This window comes from Tachypleus tridentatus, chromosome 3, assembly GCF_004210375.1.
Source record: "Tachypleus tridentatus isolate NWPU-2018 chromosome 3, ASM421037v1, whole genome shotgun sequence".
Classification (NCBI taxonomy): domain Eukaryota; kingdom Metazoa; phylum Arthropoda; class Merostomata; order Xiphosura; family Limulidae; genus Tachypleus; species Tachypleus tridentatus.
Window position 1 is genome coordinate 114,219,801 of NC_134827.1, and position 22,637 is coordinate 114,242,437.

At 33.5% G+C, this 22,637-nt stretch overlaps 1 protein-coding gene across 6 annotated transcripts in view; it reads right to left on the reverse strand.

The window, feature by feature from the left end:
- The window catches only part of Uch-L5 (ubiquitin carboxy-terminal hydrolase L5), a 33,494-nt gene extending 12,164 nt beyond the window's left edge, over window positions 1–21,330 (reverse strand). For 4 of the 6 annotated variants that reach the window (XM_076496327.1, XM_076496330.1, XM_076496329.1 and 1 more), the window contains exons 1-6: window positions 21,155–21,329; window positions 18,041–18,104; window positions 17,717–17,822; window positions 16,254–16,379; window positions 14,607–14,668; window positions 694–824 (exon numbers count right to left, since the gene is read on the reverse strand). In XM_076496327.1, coding sequence (XP_076352442.1) covers window positions 694–824; window positions 14,607–14,668; window positions 16,254–16,379; window positions 17,717–17,822; window positions 18,041–18,104; window positions 21,155–21,236 — 571 coding nt within the window. In that variant the 5' untranslated portion in view covers window positions 21,237–21,329. Of the gene's footprint in view, window positions 1–693; window positions 825–14,606; window positions 14,669–16,253; window positions 16,380–17,716; window positions 17,823–18,040; window positions 18,105–21,154 lie in introns of all 6 variants that reach the window. The other 2 variants (XR_013026720.1, XM_076496331.1) reach the window with 2 other exon arrangements.
- Window positions 21,331–22,637: the final 1,307 nt, after the last annotated feature.

A 22,637-nucleotide genomic window follows, 5' to 3' on the forward strand; every position in this document is an offset into this window, starting at 1 on the left:
CAACACAAAGTATCTGTAGTACTATGATAACAATATAAAGTCTTTCATGTATTAAGGTAACAACACACAATATCTGTGGTACTATGATAACAACATAGAGTATTTCAGGTATTAAGGTAACAACACACAATATCTGTGGTACTATGATTAAAATATAGAGTATTTCAGGTATTAAGGTAACAACACACAGTATCCATGGTACTATGATAACAATATAGAGTATTTCAGGTATTCGGGTAACAACACAAAGTATCTGTAGTACTATGATAACAATATAGTCTTCCAGGTATTAAGGTAACAACACACAATATCTCTAGTACTATGATAACAATATAGTCTTCCAGGTATTAAGGTAACAACACACAATATCTCTAGTACTATGATAACAATATAGTCTTCCAGGTATTAAGGTAACAACACAAAGTATCTGTAGTACTATGATAACAATATAAAGTCTTTCATGTATTAAGGTAACAACACACAATATCTGTGGTACTATGATAACAATATAGAGTCTTTCAGGTGTTAAGGTAACAACACAAAGTATCTGTGGTACTATGATAACTATATAAAGCCTTTCATGTATTAAGGTAACAACAAAGTGTTTAAAACACTGTTTATTGAATGTTAAAACACTTTAGTTCAGAATATTTGGATGTAATGTTAAAATATTAATAACAAACTAAACCATACCTAAATCAATGGGACCATCTTTCAACCCATCAAGTTCATACAGCCTTCCATCAATTGGGACGTAACCAATGAAGTGAAAAACATCATCGTCTTTGTTGGTATGTTTTGAATCAAATTCAAACATCTGTTGTCTGAAATAAGAAGCAGGTGTGTAAAATTCCTGATAACAAGTGTACGTGTATACTGGTAATACAATATCAGACCACTTGATAACAAGTGTACATGTATACTGGTAATACAATATCAGACCACTTGATAACAAGTGTATATGTATACTGGTAATACAATATCAGACCACCTGATAACAAGGGTACATGTATACTGGTAACACAATATCAGACCACTTGATAACAAGTGTACATGTATACTGGTAACACAATATCAGACCACCTGATAACAAGTGTACATGTATACTGGTAATACAATATCAGACCACTTGATAACAAGTGTACATGTATACTGGTAATACAATATCAGACCACCTGATAACAAGTGTACATGTATACTGGTAATACAATATCAGACCACTTGATAACAAGTGTACATGTATACTGGTAATACAATATCAGACCACTTGATAACAAGTGTACGTGTATACTGGTAACACAATATCAGACCACTTGATAACAAGTGTACATATATACTGGTAATACAATATCAGACCACCTGATAACAAGTGTACATGTATACTGGTAATACAATATCAGACCACCTGATAACAAGTGTACCTGTATACTGGTAATACAATATCAGACCACCTGATAACAAGTGTACGTGTATACTGGTAATACAATATCAGACCACCTGATAACAAGTGTACATGTATACTGGTAATACAATATCAGACCACCTGATAACAAGTGTACATGTATACTGGTAATACAATATCAGACCACCTGATAACAAGTGTACATGTATACTGGTAATACAATATCAGACCACCTGATAACAAGTGTACATGTATACTGGTAACACAATATCAGACCACCTGATAACAAGTGTACATGTATACTGGTAACACAATATCAGACCACTTGATAACAAGTGTACATGTATACTGGTAACACAATATCAGACCACCTGATAACAAGTGTACATGTATACTGGTAATACAATATCAGACCACCTGATAACAAGTGTACATGTATACTGGTAATACAATATCAGACCACCTGATAACAAGTGTACATGTATACTGGTAATACAATATCAGACCACCTGATAACAAGTGTACATGTATACTGTTAATACAATATCAGACCACCTGATAACAAGTGTACGTGTATACTGGTAATACAATATCAGACCACCTGATAACAAGTGTACATGTATACTGGTAATACAATATCAGACCACCTGATAACAAGTGTACATGTATACTGGTAACACAATATCAGACCACTTGATAACAAGTGTACATGTATACTGGTAACACAATATCAGACCACTTGATAACAAGTGTACATGTATACTGGTAACACAATATCAGACCACTTGATAACAAGTGTACATGTATACTGGTAACACAATATCAGACCACTTGATAACAAGTGTACATGTATACTGGTAATACAATATCAGACCACCTGATAACAAGTGTACATGTATACAATATCAGACCACCTGATAACAAGTGTACATGTATACTGGTAATACAATATCAGACCACTTGATAACAAGTGTACATGTATACTGGTAATACAATATCAGACCACCTGATAACAAGTGTACATGTATACTGGTAACACAATATCAGACCACCTGATAACAAGTGTACGTGTATACTGGTAACACAATATCAGACCACTTGATAACAAGTGTACATGTATACTGGTAATACAATATCAGACCACTTGATAACAAGTGTACATGTATACTGGTAATACAATATCAGACCACCTGATAACAAGTGTACATGTATACTGGTAACACAATATCAGACCACTTGATAACAAGTGTACATGTATACTGGTAATACAATATCAGACCACCTGATAACAAGTGTACATGTATACTGGTAACACAATATCAGACCACTTGATAAGTGTACATGTATACTGGTAACACAATATCAGACCACTTGATAACAAGTGTACATGTATACTGGTAATACAATATCAGACCACTTGATAACAAGTGTACATGTATACTGGTAACACAATATCAGACCACTTGATAACAAGTGTACATGTATACTGGTAACACAATATCAGACCACCTGATAACAAGTGTACATGTATACTGGTAACACAATATCAGACCACTTGATAACAAGTGTACATGTATACTGGTAACACAATATCAGACCACCTGATAACAAGTGTACATGTATACTGGTAACACAATATCAGACCACTTGATAACAAGTGTACATGTATACTGGTAACACAATATCAGACCACCTGATAACAAGTGTACATGTATACTGGTAATACAATATCAGACCACCTGATAACAAGTGTACATGTATACTGGTAACACAATATCAGACCACTTGATAAGTGTACATGTATACTGGTAACACAATATCAGACCACTTGATAACAAGTGTACATGTATACTGGTAATACAATATCAGACCACTTGATAACAAGTGTACATGTATACTGGTAATATAATATCAGACCACTTGATAACAAGTGTACATGTATACTGGTAATACAATATCAGACCACTTGATAACAAGTGTACATGTATACTGGTAATACAATATCAGACCACTTGATAACAAGTGTACATGTATACTGGTAACACAATATCAGACCACTTGATAACAAGTGTACATGTATACTGGTAATACAATATCAGACCACCTGATAACAAGTGTACATGTATACTGGTAATACAATATCAGACCACTTGATAACAAGTGTACATGTATACTGGTAATACAATATCAGACCACTTGATAACAAGTGTACATGTATACTGGTAACACAATATCAGACCACTTGATAACAAGTGTACATGTATACTGGTAATACAATATCAGACCACTTGATAACAAGTGTACATGTATACTGGTAACACAATATCAGACCACCTGATAACAAGTGTACATGTATACTGGTAATACAATATCAGACCACCTGATAACAAGTGTACATGTATACTGGTAACACAATATCAGACCACCTGATAACAAGTGTACATGTATACTGGTAATACAATATCAGACCACCTGATAACAAGTGTACATGTATACTGGTAACACAATATCAGACCACCTGATAACAAGTGTACGTGTATACTGGTAACACAATATCAGACCACCTGATAACAAGTGTACATGTATACTGGTAACACAATATCAGACCACCTGATAACAAGTGTACATGTATACTGGTAATACAATATCAGACCACTTGATAACAAGTGTACATGTATACTGGTAATACAATATCAGACCACCTGATAACAAGTGTACATGTATACTGGTAATACAATATCAGACCACCTGATAACAAGTGTACATGTATACTGGTAATACAATATCAGACCACTTGATAACAAGTGTACATGTATACTGGTAACACAATATCAGACCACTTGATAACAAGTGTACATGTATACTGGTAATACAATATCAGACCACCTGATAACAAGTGTACATGTATACAATATCAGACCACCTGATAACAAGTGTACATGTATACTGGTAATACAATATCAGACCACCTGATAACAAGTGTACATGTATACTGGTAATACAATATCAGACCACTTGATAACAAGTGTACATGTATACTGGTAATACAATATCAGACCACCTGATAACAAGTGTACATGTATACTGGTAACACAATATCAGACCACCTGATAACAAGTGTACGTGTATACTGGTAACACAATATCAGACCACTTGATAACAAGTGTACATGTATACTGGTAATACAATATCAGACCACTTGATAACAAGTGTACATGTATACTGGTAATACAATATCAGACCACCTGATAACAAGTGTACATGTATACTGGTAACACAATATCAGACCACTTGATAACAAGTGTACATGTATACTGGTAACACAATATCAGACCACCTGATAACAAGTGTACATGTATACTGGTAATACAATATCAGACCACCTGATAACAAGTGTACATGTATACTGGTAACACAATATCAGACCACTTGATAACAAGTGTACATGTATACTGGTAACACAATATCAGACCACCTGATAACAAGTGTACATGTATACTGGTAACACAATATCAGACCACCTGATAACAAGTGTACATGTATACTGGTAACACAATATCAGACCACTTGATAACAAGTGTACATGTATACTGGTAACACAATATCAGACCACCTGATAACAAGTGTACATGTATACTGGTAACACAATATCAGACCACCTGATAACAAGTGTACATGTATACTGGTAATACAATATCAGACCACTTGATAACAAGTGTACATGTATACTGGTAACACAATATCAGACCACTTGATAACAAGTGTACATGTATACTGGTAATACAATATCAGACCACCTGATAACAAGTGTACATGTATACTGGTAACACAATATCAGACCACCTGATAACAAGTGTACATGTATACTGGTAATACAATATCAGACCACCTGATAACAAGTGTACATGTATACTGGTAATACAATATCAGACCACCTGATAACAAGTGTACATGTATACTGGTAATACAATATCAGACCACTTGATAACAAGTGTACATGTATACTGGTAATACAATATCAGACCACCTGATAACAAGTGTACATGTATACTGGTAATACAATATCAGACCACCTGATAACAAGTGTACATGTATACTGGTAATACAATATCAGACCACCTGATAACAAGTGTACATGTATACTGGTAATACAATATCAGACCACCTGATAACAAGTGTACATGTATACTGGTAATACAATATCAGACCACCTGATAACAAGTGTACATGTATACTGGTAATACAATATCAGACCACCTGATAACAAGTGTACATGTATACTGGTAATACAATATCAGACCACCTGATAACAAGTGTACATGTATACTGGTAATACAATATCAGACCACCTGATAACAAGTGTACATGTATACTGGTAATACAATATCAGACCACCTGATAACAAGTGTAATACAATATCAGACCACCTGATAACAAGTGTACATGTATACTGGTAATACAATATCAGACCACCTGATAACAAGTGTACATGTATACTGGTAATACAATATCAGACCACCTGATAACAAGTGTACATGTATACTGGTAATACAATATCAGACCACCTGATAACAAGTGTACATGTATACTGGTAATACAATATCAGACCACCTGATAACAAGTGTACATGTATACTGGTAACAAGTGTACAATATCAGACCACCTGATAACAAGTGTACATGTATACTGGTAATACAATATCAGACCACTTGATAACAAGTGTACATGTATACTGGTAATACAATATCAGACCACTTGATAACAAGTGTACATGTATACTGGTAATACAATATCAGACCACCTGATAACAAGTGTACATGTATACTGGTAACACAATATCAGACCACTTGATAACAAGTGTACATGTATACTGGTAATACAATATCAGACCACCTGATAACAAGTGTACATGTATACTGGTAACACAATATCAGACCACTTGATAACAAGTGTACATGTATACTGGTAACACAATATCAGACCACTGATAACAAGTGTACATGTATACTGGTAATACAATATCAGACCACTGATAACAAGTGTACATGTATACTGGTAACACAATATCAGACCACTTGATAACAAGTGTACATGTATACTGGTAACACAATATCAGACCACCTGATAACAAGTGTACATGTATACTGGTAACACAATATCAGACCACTTGATAACAAGTGTACATGTATACTGGTAACACAATATCAGACCACCTGATAACAAGTGTACATGTATACTGGTAACACAATATCAGACCACTTGATAACAAGTGTACATGTATACTGGTAACACAATATCAGACCACCTGATAACAAGTGTACATGTATACTGGTAATACAATATCAGACCACCTGATAACAAGTGTACATGTATACTGGTAATACAATATCAGACCACTTGATAACAAGTGTACATGTATACTGGTAATACAATATCAGACCACCTGATAACAAGTGTACATGTATACTGGTAATACAATATCAGACCACCTGATAACAAGTGTACATGTATACTGGTAATACAATATCAGACCACCTGATAACAAGTGTACATGTATACTGGTAATACAATATCAGACCACCTGATAACAAGTGTACATGTATACTGGTAATACAATATCAGACCACTTGATAACAAGTGTACATGTATACTGGTAATACAATATCAGACCACTTGATAACAAGTGTACATGTATACTGGTAATACAATATCAGACCACCTGATAACAAGTGTACATGTATACTGGTAATACAATATCAGACCACTTGATAACAAGTGTACATGTATACTGGTAATACAATATCAGACCACCTGATAACAAGTGTACATGTATACTGGTAACACAATATCAGACCACCTGATAACAAGTGTACATGTATACTGGTAATACAATATCAGACCACTTGATAACAAGTGTACATGTATACTGGTAACACAATATCAGACCACCTGATAACAAGTGTACATGTATACTGGTAATACAATATCAGACCACCTGATAACAAGTGTACATGTATACTGGTAATACAATATCAGACCACCTGATAACAAGTGTACATGTATACTGGTAATACAATATCAGACCACCTGATAACAAGTGTACATGTATACTGGTAATACAATATCAGACCACCTGATAACAAGTGTACATGTATACTGGTAATACAATATCAGACCACCTGATAACAAGTGTACATGTATACTGGTAACACAATATCAGACCACCTGATAACAAGTGTACATGTATACTGGTAATACAATATCAGACCACTTGATAACAAGTGTACATGTATACTGGTAATACAATATCAGACCACCTGATAACAAGTGTACATGTATACTGGTAATACAATATCAGACCACCTTGATAACAAGTGTACATGTATACTGGTAATACAATATCAGACCACCTGATAACAAGTGTACATGTATACTGGTAATACAATATCAGACCACTTGATAACAAGTGTACATGTATACTGGTAATACAATATCAGACCACCTGATAACAAGTGTACATGTATACTGGTAATACAATATCAGACCACCTGATAACAAGTGTACATGTATACTGGTAATACAATATCAGACCACCTGATAACAAGTGTACATGTATACTGGTAATACAATATCAGACCACCTGATAACAAGTGTACATGTATACTGGTAATACAATATCAGACCACCTGATAACAAGTGTACATGTATACTGGTAATACAATATCAGACCACCTGATAACAAGTGTACATGTATACTGGTAACACAATATCAGACCACTTGATAACAAGTGTACATGTATACTGGTAATACAATATCAGACCACTTGATAACAAGTGTACATGTATACTGGTAATACAATATCAGACCACCTGATAACAAGTGTACGTGTATACTGGTAACACAATATCAGACCACTTGATAACAAGTGTACATGTATACTGGTAACACAATATCAGACCACCTGATAACAAGTGTACATGTATACTGGTAATACAATATCAGACCACCTGATAACAAGTGTACATGTATACTGGTAACACAACATGTATACTGGTAATACAATATCAGACCACTTGATAACAAGTGTACATGTATACTGGTAATACAATATCAGACCACCTGATAACAAGTGTACATGTATACTGGTAACACAATATCAGACCACTTGATAACAAGTGTACATGTATACTGGTAATACAATATCAGACCACCTGATAACAAGTGTACATGTATACTGGTAATACAATATCAGACCACCTGATAACAAGTGTACATGTATACTGGTAATACAATATCAGACCACTTGATAACAAGTGTACATGTATACTGGTAATACAATATCAGACCACCTGATAACAAGTGTACATGTATACTGGTAATACAATATCAGACCACCTGATAACAAGTGTACATGTATACTGGTAATACAATATCAGACCACCTGATAACAAGTGTACATGTATACTGGTAATACAATATCAGACCACCTGATAACAAGTGTACATGTATACTGGTAATACAATATCAGACCACCTGATAACAAGTGTACATGTATACTGGTAATACAATATCAGACCACCTGATAACAAGTGTACATGTATACTGGTAATACAATATCAGACCACCTGATAACAAGTGTACATGTATACTGGTAATACAATATCAGACCACCTGATAACAAGTGTACATGTATACTGGTAATACAATATCAGACCACCTGATAACAAGTGTACATGTATACTGGTAATACAATATCAGACCACCTGATAACAAGTGTACATGTATACTGGTAATACAATATCAGACCACCTGATAACAAGTGTACATGTATACTGGTAATACAATATCAGACCACCTGATAACAAGTGTACATGTATACTGGTAATACAATATCAGACCACCTGATAACAAGTGTACATGTATACTGGTAATACAATATCAGACCACCTGATAACAAGTGTACATGTATACTGGTAATACAATATCAGACCACCTGATAACAAGTGTACATGTATACTGGTAATACAATATCAGACCACCTGATAACAAGTGTACATGTATACTGGTAATACAATATCAGACCACCTGATAACAAGTGTACATGTATACTGGTAATACAATATCAGACCACCTGATAACAAGTGTACATGTATACTGGTAATACAATATCAGACCACCTGATAACAAGTGTACATGTATACTGGTAATACAATATCAGACCACCTGATAACAAGTGTACATGTATACTGGTAATACAATATCAGACCACCTGATAACAAGTGTACATGTATACTGGTAATACAATATCAGACCACCTGATAACAAGTGTACATGTATACTGGTAATACAATATCAGACCACCTGATAACAAGTGTACATGTATACTGGTAATACAATATCAGACCACCTGATAACAAGTGTACATGTATACTGGTAATACAATATCAGACCACTTGATAACAAGTGTACATGTATACTGGTAACACAATATCAGACCACCTGATAACAAGTGTACATGTATACTGGTAATACAATATCAGACCACCTGATAACAAGTGTACATGTAATACAATATCAGACCACCTGATAACAAGTGTACATGTATACTGGTAATACAATATCAGACCACCTGATAACAAGTGTACATGTATACTGGTAATACAATATCAGACCACTTGATAACAAGTGTACATGTATACTGGTAATACAATATCAGACCACCTGATAACAAGTGTACATGTATACTGGTAATACAATATCAGACCACCTGATAACAAGTGTACATGTATACTGGTAATACAATATCAGACCACCTGATAACAAGTGTACATGTATACTGGTAATACAATATCAGACCACTTGATAACAAGTGTACATGTATACTGGTAATACAATATCAGACCACCTGATAACAAGTGTACATGTATACTGGTAACACAATATCAGACCACTTGATAACAAGTGTACATGTATACTGGTAATACAATATCAGACCACCTGATAACAAGTGTACATGTATACTGGTAATACAATATCAGACCACCTGATAACAAGTGTACATGTATACTGGTAACACAATATCAGACCACTTGATAACAAGTGTACATGTATACTGGTAATACAATATCAGACCACTTGATAACAAGTGTACATGTATACTGGTAATACAATATCAGACCACCTGATAACAAGTGTACATGTATACTGGTAACACAATATCAGACCACTTGATAACAAGTGTACATGTATACTGGTAATACAATATCAGACCACCTGATAACAAGTGTACATGTATACTGGTAATACAATATCAGACCACTTGATAACAAGTGTACATGTATACTGGTAACACAATATCAGACCACCTGATAACAAGTGTACATGTATACTGGTAATACAATATCAGACCACCTGATAACAAGTGTACATGTATACTGGTAACACAATATCAGACCACTTGATAACAAGTGTACATGTATACTGGTAACACAATATCAGACCACCTGATAACAAGTGTACATGTATACTGGTAATACAATATCAGACCACTTGATAACAAGTGTACATGTATACTGGTAATACAATATCAGACCACTTGATAACAAGTGTACATGTATACTGGTAATACAATATCAGACCACTTGATAACAAGTGTACATGTATACTGGTAATACAATATCAGACCACTTGATAACAAGTGTACATGTATACTGGTAATACAATATCAGACCACCTGATAACAAGTGTACATGTATACTGGTAATACAATATCAGACCACTTGATAACAAGTGTACATGTATACTGGTAATACAATATCAGACCACCTGATAACAAGTGTACATGTATACTGGTAACACAATATCAGACCACCTGATAACAAGTGTACATGTATACTGGTAATACAATATCAGACCACCTGATAACAAGTGTACATGTATACTGGTAATACAATATCAGACCACTTGATAACAAGTGTACATGTATACTGGTAATACAATATCAGACCACCTGATAACAAGTGTACATGTATACTGGTAACACAATATCAGACCACTTGATAACAAGTGTACATGTATACTGGTAACACAATATCAGACCACCTGATAACAAGTGTACATGTATACTGGTAATACAATATCAGACCACCTGATAACAAGTGTACATGTATACTGGTAACACAATATCAGACCACCTGATAACAAGTGTACATGTATACTGGTAATACAATATCAGACCACCTGATAACAAGTGTACATGTATACTGGTAATACAATATCAGACCACCTGATAACAAGTGTACATGTATACTGGTAATACAATATCAGACCACCTGATAACAAGTGTACATGTATACTGGTAATACAATATCAGACCACCTGATAACAAGTGTACATGTATACTGGTAATACAATATCAGACCACCTGATAACAAGTGTACATGTATACTGGTAATACAATATCAGACCACCTGATAACAAGTGTACATGTATACTGGTAATACAATATCAGACCACCTGATAACAAGTGTACATGTATACTGGTAATACAATATCAGACCACCTGATAACAAGTGTACATGTATACTGGTAATACAATATCAGACCACCTGATAACAAGTGTACATGTATACTGGTAATACAATATCAGACCACTTGATAACAAGTGTACATGTATACTGGTAATACAATATCAGACCACCTGATAACAAGTGTACATGTATACTGGTAATACAATATCAGACCACTTGATAACAAGTGTACATGTATACTGGTAATACAATATCAGACCACTTGATAACAAGTGTACATGTATACTGGTAATACAATATCAGACCACTTGATAACAAGTGTACATGTATACTGGTAATACAATATCAGACCACCTGATAACAAGTGTACATGTATACAATATCAGACCACCTGATAACAAGTGTACATGTATACTGGTAATACAATATCAGACCACCTGATAACAAGTGTACATGTATACTGGTAATACAATATCAGACCACTTGATAACAAGTGTACATGTATACTGGTAATACAATATCAGACCACCTGATAACAAGTGTACATGTATACTGGTAACACAATATCAGACCACCTGATAACAAGTGTACATGTATACTGGTAACACAATATCAGACCACTTGATAACAAGTGTACATGTATACTGGTAATACAATATCAGACCACTTGATAACAAGTGTACATGTATACTGGTAATACAATATCAGACCACCTGATAACAAGTGTACATGTATACTGGTAACACAATATCAGACCACTTGATAACAAGTGTACATGTATACTGGTAACACAATATCAGACCACCTGATAACAAGTGTACATGTATACTGGTAACACAATATCAGACCACCTGATAACAAGTGTACATGTATACTGGTAACACAATATCAGACCACCTGATAACAAGTGTACATGTATACTGGTAACACAATATCAGACCACTTGATAACAAGTGTACATGTATACTGGTAACACAATATCAGACCACCTGATAACAAGTGTACATGTATACTGGTAATACAATATCAGACCACTTGATAACAAGTGTACATGTATACTGGTAACACAATATCAGACCACCTGATAACAAGTGTACATGTATACTGGTAACACAATATCAGACCACCTGATAACAAGTGTACATGTATACTGGTAATACAATATCAGACCACCTGATAACAAGTGTACATGTATACTGGTAATACAATATCAGACCACTTGATAACAAGTGTACATGTATACTGGTAATACAATATCAGACCACCTGATAACAAGTGTACATGTATACTGGTAATACAATATCAGACCACTTGATAACAAGTGTACATGTATACTGGTAATACAATATCAGACCACCTGATAACAAGTGTACATGTATACTGGTAATACAATATCAGACCACTTGATAACAAGTGTACATGTATACTGGTAATACAATATCAGACCACCTGATAACAAGTGTACATGTATACTGGTAATACAATATCAGACCACTTGATAACAAGTGTACATGTATACTGGTAATACAATATCAGACCACTTGATAACAAGTGTACATGTATACTGGTAATACAATATCAGACCACCTGATAACAAGTGTACATGTATACTGGTAATACAATATCAGACCACCTGATAACAAGTGTACATGTATACTGGTAATACAATATCAGACCACTTGATAACAAGTGTACATGTATACTGGTAATACAATATCAGACCACCTGATAACAAGTGTACATGTATACTGGTAATACAATATCAGACCACCTGATAACAAGTGTACATGTATACTGGTAATACAATATCAGACCACCTGATAACAAGTGTACATGTATACTGGTAATACAATATCAGACCACCTGATAACAAGTGTACATGTATACTGGTAACACAACATGTATCCTGGTAACACAATATCAGACCACCTGATAACAAGTGTACATGTATACTGGTAATACAATATCAGACCACCTGATAACAAGTGTACATGTATACTGGTAATACAATATCAGACCACCTGATAACAAGTGTACATGTATACTGGTAATACAATATCAGACCACCTGATAACAAGTGTACATGTATACAATATCAGACCACCTGATAACAAGTGTACATGTATACTGGTAATACAATATCAGACCACCTGATAACAAGTGTACATGTATACTGGTAATACAATATCAGACCACCTGATAACAAGTGTACATGTATACTGGTAATACAATATCAGACCACTTGTTATATTTCATTACATATTTCCACCTGATAACAAGTGTACATGTATACTGGTAATACAATATCAGACCACTTGTTATATTTCATTACATATTTCCTTCACTGAGCAGTTAAACCACAACAAATGATCACAACATTAATTAAAACACAAAATAAGATATTATTCAAGTTACTACTTTATGACTATGCACACACACATGCACCAAGAAACCAGAAACCGTTATTCTTGTACTGAATATCAAAATTCAACCTACAGAAGCTACACATATTTTCAGTTCAGAGCTCTACATACATGCACATGTAGTTGGGCTTTTTCCATGAAGATTAGTTTCTTGCTAGATTTCTAAGAATTACTCCACTAACACAAAATGTCACATATTAACTACATTATGAAGAGATAAATAGAATTGTAAATAAAAAAGGTATTATTACCTTGAAAAGCTGTTGTGTACTTGTTTGATCACATCTGAATTGCTAAGTGTTAGACCTTTCATCTGTGAAGAAAAGGAACACTGTATTTAATTTAACATTTAATATTACAACTAAAGTTACACCTCATAACTTGTACCAGTTTTAAGAGAAACATGTGACAATGATTAACTGATTAAGCTCCTACATAATGATGAAATTATTATAAGTGTTAGTACTTTAATCATGTCAACACTCAAATAAAACCTTAACAAATCCTCTGATTAAATTTTAGCACATCTGTATAAAATTTCAATAAGTTACAGCAAATCATAAGCACCCCCACTAACCAGTATCTGATCAAATTTCAATTAAACAGAAATAAACTCTATTACTTCACAACATAAGGTCTTATTTCTTGTACTTCACAATCTAATTAGTCAACTAAACACTATTTACACTGACTTACATAATATGACCAAGACTAACTTTGTTACACAATAAAAAATATTCTAAATCACAACTGTTATAACAAAATATCATTTCATTTTGCCACCAAGATATATGTATAATAAATTTAGTGTTACAAAAACTTATTTTAGTCAAACAAAGTCATCTAAAAACAACTACAGTATGACCAGAGCATCAAATGAAATCTAAAAACAACTACAGTACAACCAGAGAATCAAATGAAATCTAAAAACAACTACAGTACAACCAGAGCATCAAATGAAATCTAAAAACAACTACAGTTCGACCAGAGAATCAAATGAAATCTAAAAACAACTACAGTACGACCAGAGAATCAAATGAAATCTAAAAACAACTACAGTACGACCAGAGAATCAAATGAAATCTAAAAACAACTACAGTACGACCATAGCATCAAATGAAATCTAAAAAACCAACTACAGTGGTATCAGGACATCTAATGAAATCTAAAAACCAACTACAGTATGACCAGAGAATCAAATGAAATCTAAAAACAACTACAATATGACCAGAGCATCAAATGAAATCTAAAAACCAACTACAGTATGACCAGAGCATCAAGTGAAATCTAAAAACCAACTACAGTATGACCACAGCATCAAATGAAATCTAAAAACAACTACAGTATGACTAGAGCATCAAATGAAATCTAAAAACAACTACAGTATGACCAGAGCATCAAATGAAATCTAAAAACCAACTACAGTGGTATCAGGACATCTAATTAAATCTAAAAACCAAGTATAGTTTTACCTGAGCATCGAATGAAATCTAAAAACTATAGTTTTACCTGAGCATCGAATGAAATCTATAAACTATAGTTTTACCTGAGCTTCGAATGAAATCTATAAACTATAGTTTTACCTGAGTCGAATGAAATCTAAAAACTATAGTTTTACCTGAGCGTCGAATGAAATCTAAAAACTATAGTTTTACCTGAGCGTCGAATGAAATCTAAAAACTATAGTTTTACAGTTGAAATTACCAGTTTTACCTGAGCGTCGAATGAAATCTAAAAACTACAGTTTTACCTGAGCGTCGAATGAAATATAAAAACTATAGTTTTACCTGAGCATCTAATGAACTCTAAAAACTATAGTTTTACCTGAGCATCGAATGAAATCTAAAAACTATAGTTTTACCTGAGCATCGAATGAAATCTAAAAACTATAGTTTTACCTGAGCATCGAATGACTGGCAGAACTCTTTGAATGAAGATAATGTTTCACCTAATGAAACATCTTGATGCTTGCAGTTTAACAGAACACTTAAAATAGCCTGAGTAGCACAAGCATTGTTGATAACCTGTTAAAAGTACAGAGAAAGATACTAAGGTAACTGTAGTTTAACAGAACACTTGAGTAGCACAAACATTGTTGATAACCTGTTATAAAGTACAGAGAAAGATACTAAGGTAACTGTAGTTTAACAGAACACTTGAGTAGCACAAGCATTGTTGATAACCTGTTAAAAAGTACAGAGAAAGAAACTAAGGTAACTGTAGTTTAACAGAACACTTGAGTAGCACAAACATTGTTGATAACCTGTTAAAAAGTACAGAGAAAGATACTAAGGTAACTGTAGTTTAACAGAACACTTAACCTGAGTAGCACAAGCATTGTTGATAACTTGTTAAAAAGAACAGAGAAAGAAACTAAGGTAACTGTAGTTTAACAGAACACTTAACCTGAGTAGCACAAGCATTGTTGATAACCTGTTAAAAAGTACAGAGAAAGAAACTAAGGTAACTGTAGTTTAACAGAACACTTGAGTAGCACAAACATTGTTGATAACCTGTTAAAAAGTACAGAGAAAGATACTAAGGTAACTGTAGTTTAACAGAACACTTGAGTAGCACAAGCATTGTTGATAACCTGTTAAAAAGTACAGAGAAAGAAACTAAGGTAACTGTAGTTTAACAGAACACTTGAGTAGCACAAACATTGTTGATAACCTGTTAACAGAAAAGTACAGAGAAAGAAACTAAGGTAACTGTAGTTTAACAGAACACTTGAGTAGCACAAGCATTGTTGATAACCTGTTAAAAAGTACAGAGAAAGAAACTAAGGTAACTGTAGTTTAACAGAACACTTAACCTGAGTAGCACAAGCATTGTTGATAACCTGTTAAAAAGTACAGAGAAAGAAACTAAGGTAACTGTAGTTTAACAGAACACTTAACTTGAGTAGCACAAACATTGTTGATAACCTGTTAAAAAGTACAGAGATACTAAGGTAACTGTAGTTTAACAGAACACTTAACCTGAGTAGCACAAGCATTGTTGATAACCTGTTAAAAAGTACAGAGAAAGAAACTAAGGTAACTGTAGTTTAACAGAACACTTGAGTAGCACAAACATTGTTGATAACCTGTTAAAAATGGCTTTGAAGTGAAATATCTAGAATTTTTACTAAATCAAATAATCAACAAATTAGTTGTGACACAAACAACAATTTCATTTTAGGTCTAGAGTATATTGGTAAAAGTAAATCCAAAATAAACTATAACACTTAGAATATCACAGTTTTCTTTAAGTAGGAGAAAATGTTATTCTTTAATAAGTAACCATCTTAAGTTTTCAGTAACCCAGTAAATACCTGGCAGTTACCACAAATGTAAACAAAATAAAACCTGAAACTTACCTGTTTAGCAAAAAATATTTTGTCTAACCGATTATCTTGAACAATAGATCCTGATGGTTCATCTCCAGGAAACCACTTGAAAAGAAATATCAGCCCATGAACTGGCCTGAAATACAAAGAAATCAACTGATACATTAGTTCTTACCACACATATAAAGCACTGAATGAATTATATGCCCACATATCACCTGTATATTTGTCTAATTATAAATATTATGTTTTAAAACCACAAAGGTAAGAACCTATTTAACACTAAAACATTATTTCTTGAAGTTTAAAGTTTCTCTCAGTGACTAATTTATATTTCTGAACTCAGAAACTTACTTTAGTTTTTCAAAACTTTCAGGTTCCAAGGTCCATAACTCTTCTACTTGTACACCTTTAACCCCTAGAAATATATTAAACATGTTGATTACTAGTTTAGTGAACAGTTAGAGATAAACTGACAGCTTTTGTGCTTGTAAAAATAATTTATTTTGAACCAAAGCCAGAATATCTAAAGCTCACAAATCAGTTAATTCAATCTTTGGAGACATTAACAAATATCCGAGTCATGCAAAACTGTCACTTGTAGATTTTACATTAGTTAGCTAACAGTCACATCTTTACAAAACACACCTACTCTTGTGATCATTATATTACTTTGAAAACCTTGAGACAAGTCATTCAACAGGCTAGAAAAAAATCATAACTAAATCAGAAATTATGTATCTAGTAACACTGACCTAACTTTTACTTAATTAATTCTAGAACTTTAGACTTTCATTACGTGACCAACTACTAATCATACAGTCATGCTTAAAGTGTGCACAAAATACAATGGTTGTGTATTTACACTTATCTCAGGGACCAGCTATAAGTATCAGCCCTTCACTAAACTGGCCAAGAGATCCCTTTTGTTACCTCCCTCTCCATGCAACTTCCTGCCAAGTTCTGTATTTCTCCCAAAGTTTTTGTTTCTTGTTTTTAGACTAAGTCTTCCTTTAATTTTTAAAATAAGTATTCTGCCTTCCCAATAAAGACTCTCCCTTCATAACTTTCACATTAATCCTTCTACCTTACTGACCTCTATTTGTAAGCTTTAGAATTATCTGAAACTTAATAGATACTCAAAGGACTGGAGAATATTCAGGTGGTTTTGCTCAATTTAATGTCATTAAATTTAGTTTTTATTACTGTAGTAGTATTTCAGAATTACTTCTTGCAAATGAAACTAGTTTTTTGTCCAAAGCTTCTGAAAATTTGGAATGGCAAGTCTTACTATAGCAAATTAGTTTGTTTTGTTTTTTAATTTTGCACAAAGCTACATAAGGGCTATCTGCACTAGCCATCCCAAATTTAACAGTGTAAAACAAGAGGGAAAGCAGTTAGTCATTACCACCTACTGCCAAATCTTGGGCTACTTTTTTACCAATGAATAGTGGGATTGACCATCACATTATAACACCCCCACAGCTGAAAAGGCGAGCATGTTTGGTGCAAAGGTGGTTTGAACCCACAACCCTCAGATTACAAGTTGAATCCCTTAATCACCTAGCCAGCATAGTAGTTATCTGCACATTTTACAAAATGTTTATATTAAATCTCAAGATATAAATAAAGTCATGGAAGATGGTCAGTAATACTCTATTTTAGTTACAGATACTAGCATCTTCTGGTTTCTGTACTAATCATCAACTGAACTAGTATAAAACAGTTCAGACTTCAGTTCTCCACTACATACTAACAGAAAACAAATATGTAAATATTCAAAATAAGTTAAAACATGGCCAAACCATGTGAAATATTACAATGATTACTGCCAAAAATATTGTTAACAGTGAAAGTACCCAACTTACAAAACAACACACACTCATTTCTGTATGTATCAAAACTCTATCTAGTTAGCTATATTCACTACTAAATTACTTTTTAGTTTGTTAAATATTGTTAACAGTGAAAGTACCCAACTTACAAAACAACACACACTCATTTCTGTATGTATCAAAACTCTATCTAGTTAGCTATATTCACTACTAAATTACTTTTTAGTTTGTTAAATATTGTTAACAGTGAAAGTACCCAACTTACAAAACAACACACACTCATTTCTGTATGTATCAAAACTCTATCTAGTTAGCTATATTCACTACTAAATTACTTTTTAGTTTTGTTGTAAATAGGGGAAACTCATTTTGATTGAATATTAACATTAATTAAAAATATGTTTAGACGTAATAACAACTCTTCTTAATTTTCTGTTGTTAAAAAAAGAACTTTCCAGTATAGCCTCATTAAAAAAACACATTTTAAACCTTTCACACTAAATATACATCCATGAAATTATTCTTTCTCTATAAACCTAACAAATAATTAAACACAGCAGTAAAATTAATGTTTGTCACAACACAATTTTTATTACAATACTTATTCTACCATTACTGTGAATACACATACATAAATAGTGAGTTCATGTTGACAGTTCAATACTTCCTAGCCTTGTTACTAGAAAAAACATGATACTTTTACCCAATCTATAGTTAAATGATAAAAAAAAGCTAAATAATTTCTCCTATAAGGATTAAGATACGATAAAAGAAATAAATTACCTTAAGCCAGAAGGTAGATTTTTCACATCAGTTATCACTGTCCATGGTTATTATAAGACACTAATCAAACACTAAAAGTTACAATAGTACTGAATTACAATAAAAAATGCCTAGTCTGAAAATAAGTGACTATATATCCATTGTGCTAACATTAAAAATATGATAACTGAAACAGCTTTACAAGTTACAACTGATGTAAACAGTCAGTGTTCTATTCAAATCTACCATAACAGACTTAACCATTTGCTGCATATCTACTTCCAACCATAGTGAATTAATGTATTAACATTTATTATACTTGACAGCTGAACATTTGGGAGCTTTTAAAAATACAATTAGGTTAGGCCTAACTTCACCAAGTTCACGAACGTCCAACTTGATGATATGACAAGTTAAAGCAGTATTGTACTATCAGCATAAACTACAAAACTTTACAAAATAACTCATAGTCTTCCTTTAAATTTACTGCATTCACCACATCTGAAGAAAACAAATAAAAACAACATGTACTTTGTTAATAGTAGAAATATAAAATGGTTTAACTTAAGCTGCAAACATCTCCTACCAATACTATTGCCAGAATTAGTATAATATTAGTAATGTATTTCGAAAACAATATGGTGGACTAGTTATAACACTAATTTTGTGAAACGATAACTAATACTAATAGTGCTAATTTAATTAGTAACAGGCTTGCACAGTCACGTTACTTTTACAACTAATGTTAGCGTTGTCTTGTTAAGCCTAAATTGTATTCATCATACTTACAAAAACACCAGAAATAACTTCTAAAATAAAAATTAAGTCTGATTGGACAAACACTATTAAATATTATTTTCAAATGGTGTACCGAAGCCTTTGATTAATTCTGTGAACACTCCGGGATCACTTTCAATAAGACACCAATCTCCAGCACTTGTTCCACCAGCCATATTGTTTTCAGTGAATTCTTAAGAAAAGGTGCAACGCTCCATAACAACTGTTTTTATTATTATTTGTTTGTTTGTGTCACATACATATTAAGAACACTAACTGAGTTACAAGTGTTATCACATGTCTAAAAAATAGTCACAAAACTTTATTTATATTTTTCATAAGGTTATTATTTGTTTTAATACGCGCGGCATTAATTATAATTTTGAACCTGTCTGTAAACTTTCGGACTATAGCAACAGGAAAATATTAGCCACATTCTGTAAAAAAAAAAAATATATATATATATATATATATGTTGATGCAAAGTTACTAACTCAATAGCCGTCTGTAATTTTGAAGTTATAGACTAAAAGAGGCCCGTATCAATCTATGGAATTTTAGGTAGCACACAAACAAAAACTGGTAGAATACACATTTGTAATTTTTCTTGTTATCCGTGTATTTTAGTGGCTCGAGTATTTTTTTCAGATAAAATATGAGTTTCCATGGCCAGATAATTTGGGCACTTACCTCGTAATCTTATGGTCGCGGCTTCGAATCCCGTCACACCAAACATGCCCACCCTTTCATAGTGGGGGCCTTATCATGTAACTCTTAATCCCACTATTCGTTGATAAAGGAGTAGTCTGTTAGTTGGCGGTAGGTGGTGACGACTAGCTGCCTTCCCTCTTGTCTTACATTGCAAAATGAGGGACGGCTAGCGCAGATAGTCCTTGTGTAACTTTGCGCGATATTAGAAAGAACGAGCCTAGAAGAAAAGCATTTAGACAAACATCACTCGTCGCTAACTATTTGTTAATAAACAGGAAGATTGATTGTTACATAATAACGCCTCACGACTTTAACAGTGAAGTAAGAGGTTATTGCAGTTTTATGAAGAAAAGAGTTTATTAATAAGCGAACTTGGCTTCAGCATCACAAAATGGTATTTATACGCTAGAAAGTTACCTGAGGATAGTGAAGGAGGTGGGTTGTGGTTTGGTTTGTTACGAATTTCGCGCAAAGCTACATGAGGGCTATCTACGCTAGCCGTCCCTAATTTAGCAGTGTAAGACTAGAAGGAAGGCAGCTAGTGATCACCACCCACCGCCAACTCTTTTACCAAGAAATAGTGGGATTGGTAAAATATTATAACATTCTCACAGCTGAAAGGACGAGCACATTTGATGTGATGGGGATTCAACCCTCGGATCACGTGTCGAGTGCCTTAACCACCTGGCCATGTCGGGTCAAGGGTTGTGAAATATCAGAACTTTTCATTCAAAGCACTTCAGAAAATCTCGCAATAATTCGAACATCTCCGAGAGTTGATTAAACAAATGGAATTTAGATCAATTTGGAAAACAATGAACATAACGATTGTTATAGAGGCTAAAATTTTAGTTGAAGTATTAATA